General features: G+C 38.1%; 1 protein-coding gene across 1 annotated transcript in view; it reads left to right on the plus strand.

The window, feature by feature from the left end:
* LOC113078395 (aminomethyltransferase, mitochondrial-like) overlaps positions 1-11,138 on the plus strand; it is a 30,560-nt gene extending 19,422 nt beyond the window's left edge. Inside the window, exons 2-9 of the mRNA XM_026250728.1 lie at positions 7,593-7,760; positions 7,933-8,013; positions 8,098-8,229; positions 9,053-9,131; positions 9,295-9,440; positions 9,753-9,933; positions 10,002-10,157; positions 10,250-11,138. Of these exons, the coding sequence (XP_026106513.1) occupies positions 7,593-7,760; positions 7,933-8,013; positions 8,098-8,229; positions 9,053-9,131; positions 9,295-9,440; positions 9,753-9,933; positions 10,002-10,157; positions 10,250-10,428 (1,122 nt within the window). The 3' untranslated portion in view covers positions 10,429-11,138. The remainder of the gene's footprint in view (positions 1-7,592; positions 7,761-7,932; positions 8,014-8,097; positions 8,230-9,052; positions 9,132-9,294; positions 9,441-9,752; positions 9,934-10,001; positions 10,158-10,249) is intronic.
* Positions 11,139-11,239: the final 101 nt, after the last annotated feature.

Genomic DNA, 11,239 nt, shown 5'->3' on the forward strand with positions numbered 1-11,239 from the left:
TTTCCACTGCTCCGTTTCTACCACGCCCTGACATCTTCAAAGGGATAGTTCACCCATAAATGAAAATTCTTTCACCATTTACTGACCTCTGTCATCCCAGATGTTTATGACTTTCTTTCTTCACATGAACACAAGCAAATAATTTTTATTTTTATTTTGAAAATGCAATTCTCTAATCAGCCACTAGGGTTAGAATGAAAGGTTGTGAAAAATGTCCACTCTCTCCCTCTATTGATTGACACTGGTTTCATGTCTCTATCTTCCTGCTGTAGAATGTTATTACAAAAAGGAGGTTAATTTTGGACATACAATTCCCTTTCCTAGCAGTAGGGGTAAAAAGAAAGGTTGTGAAAAATTTCAACTGTCCCCCTCTATTGATTGACACTGGTTTCATGTATCTGTCTCTTTGCTGTAGAAAGTTATTACAAAACGAAGGTTAATTTTGGATATGCAATTCCCTTTTTTACCAGTAGGTGTAACAAGAAAGGTTGTGAAAAATGTCCACTGTCCCCCTCTATTGATTGACAGTGGTTTAATGTCTCTATCTTCCTGATGTAGAATGTTATTACAAAAAGAAGGTTAATTTTGGACATACAATTCCAGTTCCTAGCAGTAGGGGTAAAAAGAAAGGTTGTGAAAAATTTCAACTGTCCCCCTCTATTAAATTACACTGGTTTCATGTATCTGTCTCACTGCTGTAGAAAGTTATTATAAAAAGGAGGATAATTTTGGACATGCAATTTCCTTTTCTTACCAGTAAAGGTAAAATTCAGGGTTGTGAAAAATGTCCACTCTCTCCCTCTACTGATTGACATTGGTTTCATGTCTCTGTCTCCCTGCTGTAGAAAGTTATTACAAAAAGAAGGATAATTTTGGACATGCAGTTCCCTTTTCTACCAGTAGGGATAAAAGGAAAGGTTGTGAAAAATGTCCACTGTCCTCCTCTATTGATTGACACTAGTTTCGTGTCTATGTCTCCCTGCTGTAGAAAGTTATTACAAAAAGAAGGTTTATTTTGGACATGCAATTCCCTTTTTTACCAGTAGGGGTAAAAAGAAAGGTTGTGAAAAATGTCCACTCTCCCCCTCTATTGATTGACACTAGTTTCGTGTCTATGTCTCCCTGCTGTAGAAAGTTATTACAAAAAGAAGGTTTATTTTGGACATGCAATTCCCTTTTTTACCAGTAGGGGTAAAAAGAAAGGTTGTGAAAAATGTCCACTCTCCCCCTCTATTGATTGACAGTAGTTTAATGTCTCTGTCTCCCTGCTGTAGAAAGTTATTACAAAAAGAAGGTTCATTTTGGACATACAATTCCCTTTTCTACCAGTAGGGGTAAAATTCAGGGACGTGAAAAATGTCCACTCTCTCCCTCTAATGATTGACACTGGTTTCATGTACCTGTCTCACTGCTGTAGAAAGTTATTACAAAAAGAATGTTAATTTTGGACATGCAATTCCCTTTTTTACCAGTAGGGGTAAAAAAAAGGTTGTAAAAAATGTCCACTGTCCCCCTCTATTGATTGACAGTGGTTTCATGTCTCTGTCTCACTGCTGTAGAAAGTTATTACAAAACGATGGTTTATTTTGGACATGCAATTCCCTTTTTTACCAGTAGGGGTAAAAAGAAAGGTTGTGAAAAATGTCCACTCTCCCCCTCTATTGATTGACACTGGTTTCGTGTCTATGTCTCCCTGCTGTAGAAAGTTATTACAAAAAGAAGGTTTATTTTGGACATGCAATTCCCTAATAAACCACTTGGGGTAAAACGAAAGGTTGTGAAAAATGTCCACTCTCCCCCTCTATTGATTGACACTGGTTTCGTGTCTATGTCTCCCTGCTGTAGAAAGTTATTACAAAAAGAAGGTTTATTTTGGACATGCAATTCCCTTTTTTACCAGTAGGGGTAAAAAGAAAGGTTGTGAAAAATGTCCACTCTCCCCCTCTATTGATTGACACTGGTTTCGTGTCTATGTCTCTCTGCTGTAGAAAGTTATTACAAAAAGAAGGTTTATTTTGGACATGCAATTCCCTAATAAGCCACTTGGGGTAAAACGAAAGGTTGTGAAAAATGTCCACTCTCCCCCTCTATTGATTGACACTGGTTTCGTGTCTATGTCTCCCTGCTGTAGAAAGTTATTACAAAAAGAAGGTTTATTTTGGACATGCAATTCCCTTTTTTACCAGTAGGGGTAAAAAGAAAGGTTGTGAAAAATGTCCAGTCTCCCCCTCTATTGATTGACACTGGTTTTGTGTCTATGTCTCCCTGCTGTAGAAAGTTATTGCAAAAAGAAGGTTTATTTTGGACATGCAATTCCCTAATGAGCCACTTGGGGTAAAACGAAAGGTTGTGAAAAATGTCCACTCTCCCCCTCTATTGATTGACACTGGTTTCGTGTCTATGTCTCCCTGCTGTAGAAAGTTATTACAAAAAGAACGTCAATTTTGGACATGTAATTCCCTTTTCTACCAGTGGGGGTAAAATGAAAGGTTGTGAAAAATGTCCACTCTCTCCCTCTATTGATTGACAATGGTTTCATGTCTCTGTCTCGCTGCTGTAGAAAGTTATTACAAAAATAAGGTTAATTTTGGACATGCAATTCCCTAATAAGCCACTTGGGGTAAAACGAAAGGTTGTGAAAAATGTCCACTCTCCCCCTCTATTGATTGACACTGGTTTCGTGTCTATGTCTCCCTGCTGTAGAAAGTTATTACAAAAAGAAGGTTTATTTTGGACATGCAATTCCCTTTTCTACCAGTAGGGGTAAAAAGAAAGGTTGTGAAAAATGTCCACTCTCCCCCTCTATTGATTGACACTGGTTTCGTGTCTATGTCTCCCTGCTGTAGAAAGTTATTACAAAAAGGTTAATTTTGGACATGCAATTCTCTAATAAGCCACTTGGGGTAAAACGAAAGGTTGTGAAAACTGTCCACTGTCCCCTTCTATTGATTGACAGTGGTTTCATGTCTCTGTCTCCCTGCTGTAGAAAGTTATTACAAAAAGAAGGTTCATTTTGGACATGCAATTCCCTTTTCTACCAGTAGGGGTAAAAAGAAAGGTTGTGAAAAATGTCCACTATCCCCCTCTATTGATTGACACTGGTTTCATGTCTCTGTCTTACTGCTGGAGAAAGTTATTACAAAAAGAAGGTTTATTTTGGACATGCAGTTCCCTAATCAGCCACTTGGGGTAAAATTAAACGTTGTGAAAAATGTCCACTCTCTCTCTCTACTAATTGACACTGGTTTCATGTATCTGTCTCACTGCTGTAGAAAGTTATTACAAAAAGAAGGTTAATTTTGGACATGCAATTCCCTTTTTTACCAGTAGGTGTAAATAGAAAGGTTGTGAAAAATGTCCACTGTCCCCTCTATTGATTGACACTGGTTTCATGTCTCTGTCTCCCTGCTGTAGAAAGTTATTACAAAAATAAGGTTAATTTTGGACATGCAGTTCCCTAATCAGCCACTTGGAGTAAAATGAAAGGTTGTGAAAAATGTCCACTCTCTCCCTCTATTGATTGACACTGGTTTCGTGTCTATGTCTCCCTGCTGTAGAAAGTTATTACAAAAAGAAAGTTTATTTTGGACATGCAATTCCCTTTTCTACCAGTAGGGGTAAAATTAAAGGTTGTGAAAAATGTCCACTCTCTCCCTCTATTGATTGACACTGGTTTCATGTCTCTGTCTCCCTGCTGCAGAAAGTTATTACAAAAATAAGGTTAATTTTGGACATGCAATTCCCTAATAAGCCACTTGGGGTAAAACCAAAGGTTGTGAAAAATGTCCACTCTCTCCCTCTATTGATTGACACTGGTTTCGTGTCTATGTCTCCCTGCTGTAGAAAGTTATTACAAAAAGAATGTCAATTTTGGACATGCAATTCCCTTTTCTACCAGTAGGGATAAAAGGAAAGGTTGTGAAAAATGTCCACTGTCCTCCTCTATTGATTGACACTAGTTTCGTGTCTATGTCTCCCTGCTGTAGAAAGTTATTACAAAAAGAAGGTTTATTTTGGACATGCAATTCCCTTTTTTACCAGTAGGGGTAAAAAGAAAGGTTGTGAAAAATGTCCACTCTCCCCCTCTATTGATTGACACTGGTTTCGTGTCTATGTCTCTCTGCTGTAGAAAGTTATTACAAAAAGAAGGTTTATTTTGGACATGCAATTCCCTAATAAGCCACTTGGGGTAAAACGAAAGGTTGTGAAAAATGTCCACTCTCCCCCTCTATTGATTGACACTGGTTTCGTGTCTATGTCTCCCTGCTGTAGAAAGTTATTACAAAAAGAAGGTTTATTTTGGACATGCAATTCCCTTTTTTACCAGTAGGGGTAAAAAGAAAGGTTGTGAAAAATGTCCAGTCTCCCCCTCTATTGATTGACACTGGTTTTGTGTCTATGTCTCCCTGCTGTAGAAAGTTATTGCAAAAAGAAGGTTTATTTTGGACATGCAATTCCCTAATGAGCCACTTGGGGTAAAACGAAAGGTTGTGAAAAATGTCCACTCTCCCCCTCTATTGATTGACACTGGTTTCGTGTCTATGTCTCCCTGCTGTAGAAAGTTATTACAAAAAGAACGTCAATTTTGGACATGTAATTCCCTTTTCTACCAGTGGGGGTAAAATGAAAGGTTGTGAAAAATGTCCACTCTCTCCCTCTATTGATTGACAATGGTTTCATGTCTCTGTCTCCCTGCTGTAGAAAGTTATTACAAAAATAAGGTTAATTTTGGACATGCAATTCCCTAATAAGCCACTTGGGGTAAAACGAAAGGTTGTGAAAAATGTCCACTCTCTCCCTCTATTGATTGACACTGGTTTCGTGTCTATGTCTCCCTGCTGTAGAAAGTTATTACAAAAAGAAGGTTTATTTTGGACATGCAATTCCCTTTTTACCAGTAGGGGTAAAAAGAAAGGTTGTGAAAAATGTCCACTCTCCCCCTCTATTGATTGACACTGGTTTCATGTCTCTGTCTCCCTGCTGTAGAAAGTTATTACAAAAAGAAGGTTCATTTTGGACATGCAATTCCCTTTTCTACCAGTAAGGGGAAAAAGTAAGGTTGTGAAAAATGTCCACTCTCTCCTTCTACTGATTGACACTTGTTTCATGTCTCTGTCTCCCTGCTGTAGAAAGTTATTACAAAAAGGAGGCTAATTTTGGACATGTAATTCCCTTTTCTACCAGTAGGGGTAAAAAGAAAGGTTGTGAAAAATGTGCACTGTCCCCCTCTATTGATGGACACTGTCTTTATGTCTCTGTCTCCTTGCTGTAGAAAGTTATTACAAAAAGAATGTTAATTTTGGACATGCAATTCCCGTTTCTGCCCGTAGGGGCAAAAAAGATGTTGTGAAAAATGTCCACGGTTCCCCACTATTGATTGACACTGTTATCATGTCTATATGCCCTTTAACTAAAAAGCTATTACAAAAACAACGCCTACTGAGCTATAGCAAAAAACGAAGAAAGTTTGCACTTCCCCCACGGTCCCTAACTGAAGGCTCTGCTGAGAGCGTTCTCTCCCGGCTTTCTGCACATTGCGACGGCTTGCACGGGGCCATGCTTATTATATCGAGGGAAATATAGTAAAAGAAGGCTGTGGAACATGATCAGCTCTTCCCTTTTGGAGGTCACACTGTTTAGATTTTTGTAGGGCAATTCGTTTTGGAGTTATTGGCGTTTACTGCTGAATGTGTCACGAATATCGAAAACAAAACCAACTTAACCCCGCTGACAAACACGGGCATCTGCTGCGCTAGAGAGCGTCCATCCGTACAGAGTCCTCGGGGCTTTGACTGTGTGTGAAGCACTGAAACACACAAGCAGCGGTCCGCTTCATATTGTTCATACTAGGTGTTCAGTGCTTCCTAAACACTTGTGTAACAGTTCACTTGTTCATTCGGAACACCCTGTAACGTCATCAAACGCAGACAACACCCGAGTCGCGCAAATAATGAGTAAATTGGTCAATTAGGTTCGGCAACTTCTGACTTTTTCTTTGTTAGTTAATTTTCAATGGTCCCGTGGTGTGACAAATTAAAACTGATTGACAGATTCCATGTAATCTCTCACCTAATATGATTAAAAAAAAAAAAAAAAAAATTAAAAGCATAATAATGTCAATGATAGTGCTAACATAATTAGACTCAATCGCTGGTAGTCACAAGACACTGACTTTCTAAACACACCAGTCTATGAAGCTGGATTAGGTGGCTGGCCAGCTATGTTTCAGCTTAGTTTCCGCCAACCCTGGGTTTTAGGTACTATGAAAGTAGCTCGGCTTTAATCGGTGTTCGTTGCCATGGTATCTTACGCTGCACGGCTAACCTGCTCCAGGGCAGGTTATGTTCTGGATTCAAGATCTCAAACTGAAGGTGAACCAATCAGATGTGAGAGAAGTGACACATGTCTGACACAAAGTAACTCCAGTTTATCTTGCTCCAAATTAAAGGTCACTAATGCTAAAAAAAAAATAAAGAAAAAAAAACGGAAGTCCGGCTTTAATGATAATAACTGAGTCATTTTATGATTTATATAATTATAGTGATTCATATTATTATTTATCTCTTACACACAAGCAATTTTAGTTTAACAGTTATTATAAATTATTTTAAATAAATATTAATGTATACAGATCATGTAATATAAATAAGCTGTAGTATCAAAAGATTGAACTATTTTAAAAATTACAAATCTGAACTTACATGTTCAAGTCTCTATCACTATATATTTTCAAATGTATTAACTAAGTTAACTACTAAGTTAATACATTTGTACTATACTGTGTTAAGTTCCACTTGTGACTACAGTGATGGAGCAAGATCATTTATTTTATTAGTCCTCCTTCATTTTTCATATGACATTTAAATTTGTCATATTCTTCAATCTCTTAACCTTTAGCAAAACCTTTAACCTTTAGTTTTGAATCTCGCTGGGTCTCTCATGAGAAGTAAATCAAACTTGCTTTGTGTTGCAAGGCTCGTGATTGGCTGTTCGCCAGTGATGTCACACATTCATGTGCATGCGCTCCACAAACTCAGGATCAAAGCCTGAATTGACAAAGAAAGTTGATGAACAGCATCATGGTACTAACAAAGCCGGATTGGAGAGGTTTGGTTTTGTCAATTCAAAACTAATCCTGTAACTCTGAATTTGTTCAGTGACCATCATGGTACAGGCCCCTGGTGTAATAAAGATAAAGTCTCAAACACACTCTCTCAGTGGATCAGATCAGTGTTCTAGACTTCCATTCAGAGTACTTAGTTGACTTTGGACTGGTTTCTAAACTGTAAAATAGCTAATGTGGCCTAATGTGAGATAAATGTGGGCGGACTCATAGGGAGGAGCCAGTCAAAGGTCACAGTGCCTTAAGCTAGGACACACAGAATCTTATTTATTGCAGAATCTAATCTTTAAACCCCCAATGATTCTGAACAACATATAAGATACTATAAAAAAATATATAAAACTATACATTTGTACTATACTGTGTTATTAAAATGTTTTATTATCATTAGCTATGTTATTGCCTGTATTACACAGATATGAACTTTATCCAACAGGTTTTATTTGAATTGATTTTTCTCTGTATCTAGGTGGCGCTCAAGAAGACCCCGCTGTATGACTTCCACAGGGCTCAGGGTGGTAAGATGGTGGAGTTTGCAGGATGGAGTATGCCTGTGCAGTACAAAGACAGTCACATTAACTCACACATGCACACACGCCAGCACTGCTCCATCTTCGACGTCAGTCACATGCTGCAGGTCATTGTGTAGACATTGTTGTCCATTTCATATGGTTTGTTTAGACCCAATACGTGTTTTAAAAATTAAGTAAAACACCTGCTTAAAATGCCATATTTGACATACAACATTGGCTGTTCATTATTTGGCAGTATGGTATGTCTAATGAATATTTGCTGTTTTCTCCTCATAGACTAAAGTCTATGGCAGAGACAGAGTGAAGTTTATAGAGTCTCTAATTGTTGGAGACATCGCTGAACTAAAAGACAACCAAGTAAGACACACCCACACAGAGAGAGTTCTAATAACTGTCAACACTAGTAGAAAAAAACATCAAAAATAACATTTATTTTTCTAGGGGATGCTCTCCCTCTTCACAAACTCTAAAGGAGGCATCATGGATGATCTGATTGTGACCAAGACAGATGGGGGTTACCTGTATGTTGTCTCCAATGCTGGCTGTGCAGACAAAGACTCTGCTCATATCCAGGCCAGTGACAGTTAATGATCATTAAACATATTCATTAACTCGATTCTGACTGATCAGCCATTCAAAAAATGTGTATAATGACTGTGAAAATATTAACCCCTTTAAACACCACAAGGGGACGACGGAAATTCCTTTTTTTTTTTTTTTAGTTTTTTTTTAAATACGGTAGTCCTATTTCATATTTCCAGGTTTCTCAGCAGTGGAAGTCTTCATAGCTGTTAACTTCGAGAGCAGTGAATAGGAGAGTACCACAAATATATATTTTTGTATTCCCATTTGCTCAAATAGCAAAAGAAAAGAGACTTAGGTCTCTGCAGAGCAAAAGCGGGCGTTTATCACCTTGTGGGTGTTTTCAAACTGCAGGGTGTTTCTAAATCATGCAATCTAAATGATCCCCCTTACCCAACCCCACCCCTAAACCTAACCTCACTATGACGTCAGCCAATCAGGTATGATGGTGTAAAAACACCCTGATCTGGTAACTCCCCTTACTTTCCTGCAGAGACTTGAAAGAAAAAGATGCTGCATTAGAAACACCCCCACATTAGTGTTAACTAGTTTTTAAAAAATATTTTGATGCAAAGGTGATGTAATAAAAAGTATAGTGTTTAAATGCACATACTTAAAAAAAAAATCTAAATATAAAAAACTTTTGAGGATCTATGATGCTGAATGACCATTGAAACGCATCATCACAGTCTTGTGAAAAGGGTCCATTCTTTGAAAATCTGTTTTTTTTATGCAGTCAGTCTGTTTATAATTTTAATTAGTATTTATTAATTTGCCTCCACACGTGTTTGCTCAAATGTTTGTATGTTTATAGGCCAGACTGCAGGAGTTTAAAGCAGCAGGTCATGATGTAGAGTTAGAGTTCATGGAAGAAAGCCTTATTGCTCTGCAGGGTAAGTCATGGGTCTGTGGTATATTCGCGTGGTTATACTGCCCACATTCCTGCTGCATATTTTTTAGAATACATTGGTGTGTGTTTGTTACTTAAATGCATTATGTACATTTTTTGGGCATTTGATTTGGCATTGATTATATGTATATTTATGTTGTATGCAGGCCCATCAATGGCCCAGGTTCTGCAGAAAGGTGTGGGTGATGACCTCAGGAAGCTGACCTTTATGACCAGTGTTTTGACCCCTGTGTTTGGCATCAAGGGCTGCAGGGTTACACGCTGCGGATATACAGGGGAGGATGGAGTTGAGGTGGGTGATCTCCATCTGACTTTGTGACAAGTTACTATACTAAAACATTTTTTATGAATACTGTTATTCAGCAAGGATGCACTCAATTGGACAAAAGTGTGAGTAAAGAAAGACATTATAATGTTACAAAATATTTCTATTTCAAATAAATGCTGTTTGTTTAAAGTTTCTGTTCATCAAAGAAAACAAATATATCATGGTATCCACAAAAATATTAAACAGCTATACTATTTTCAATGATAATAAAAGTAGATGTGTGTTTTGGCATGTCTGTAACATTTATGCTTCTGTATTTACATATGATTTATTCAGATCTCAGTACCAAGTGGAGATGTTGTCTCGCTAACTGAAAAGTTGTTAGCCGATAGTGAGGTGAGACTCGCTGGACTCGGTGCCAGAGACAGTCTGAGGCTGGAGGCGGGACTTTGTCTCTATGGCAATGACATCGATGAGACTACCACACCTGTGGAAGCAAGTCTTGTTTGGACCATAGGTGCGCCAAGACTTATTTTCACTTCCCATGCATGTATATTGAATGCTAATGTATTTTTGTATGTTAAGGTAAGCGTCGTCGACAGGCACGAGATTTCCCTGGTGCTGACGTCATTGTTCCACAAATAAAGGCAAAGACACAGAGAAAAAGAGTGGGACTGATCTCCACTGGACCACCTGTCAGACAGCACACACCAATCCTGTCATCCGATGGCAGGGTTATAGGTAACAAATGCATTTGTGTGTAACAGAATAATGAAAAAAATATCATTCACCCTCATGTCATTCCAGACTCTCTTGCACCCACTTTATTTTAGGTGAGGTCACCAGTGGGTGCCCCTCCCCCTGCCTCAAACAAAATGTTGCCATGGGCTACGTGGAAGCTGGCTTCAGTAAAGTGGGCACATCAATTCAGGTGGAAGTGAGGAAGAAAGCAGTGCCAGCAGTGGTCAGCAAGATGCCATTCGTGCCCACCAAGTACTACATGGGCCAGTAGACCTACTGATCATAAAATCATCTGTGTTTATGAGAGGGTCTGCGGTAGATCTGTCTGGAATTATTTAGCAGTGGAGGACACTGCCACTTGATTCCCGCTGGAATGGAGACCAACATTAGAGATTATGTAAAGCCTGAGAGAGATGTCAATGTTGAGCATTCCATAATGTAAACACAAATGCAAACTTTAAACACAACAATAATTCACTTCCATTTAAATTACATTCCAGGACATTCTGTTATAATTGCACAACATTTTGGCCACTTCACTAGAAATCCAAATCAAGTGGACTTTCACGATGTGGGAAAAGACCACTTGCTGTTTCTCTCTCTCTGTGTGTGTGTCTAACATAGAGCACTTAAAAAGTTAGTTTGGGTGTGGGAAGGTGACATCTGCTCTAAAGATTACTGACTAGGATTCCTTTAATAAGTTTGCCATATATCTGGTTCATTTTATGCCGATGTTTCAGTGTCATAACTTAATGATGTACGATGATAAAATAATTAACAAAGCTAATCTGAATGATAAAAACTATATTAGAAAAGTGCTTAATTTCTCTGGAGCAGATTGTCATGGTGTAGTATTACTAATGTCATTAACTTTAGACCAAATCACTGTGAAGTCTTTCTGTCCAAAAGAACATTTCCATTTATGTTTATTTTTGGGATGTGATTAAATAATAAAATTTATTCTATATAAATTTTTATCAACTTTTACTTGATTGATATACTCTTTTACATTAGCAGTCAACAATTTGGTATGGTTTGTGTTTGTACTGTGGGCTATAATTTTAAATAGTCTTTAAGCCAAA

This window comes from Carassius auratus, unplaced genomic scaffold (assembly GCF_003368295.1).
Source record: "Carassius auratus strain Wakin unplaced genomic scaffold, ASM336829v1 scaf_tig00025657, whole genome shotgun sequence".
NCBI classification, from domain to species: Eukaryota; Metazoa; Chordata; class Actinopteri; order Cypriniformes; family Cyprinidae; genus Carassius; species Carassius auratus.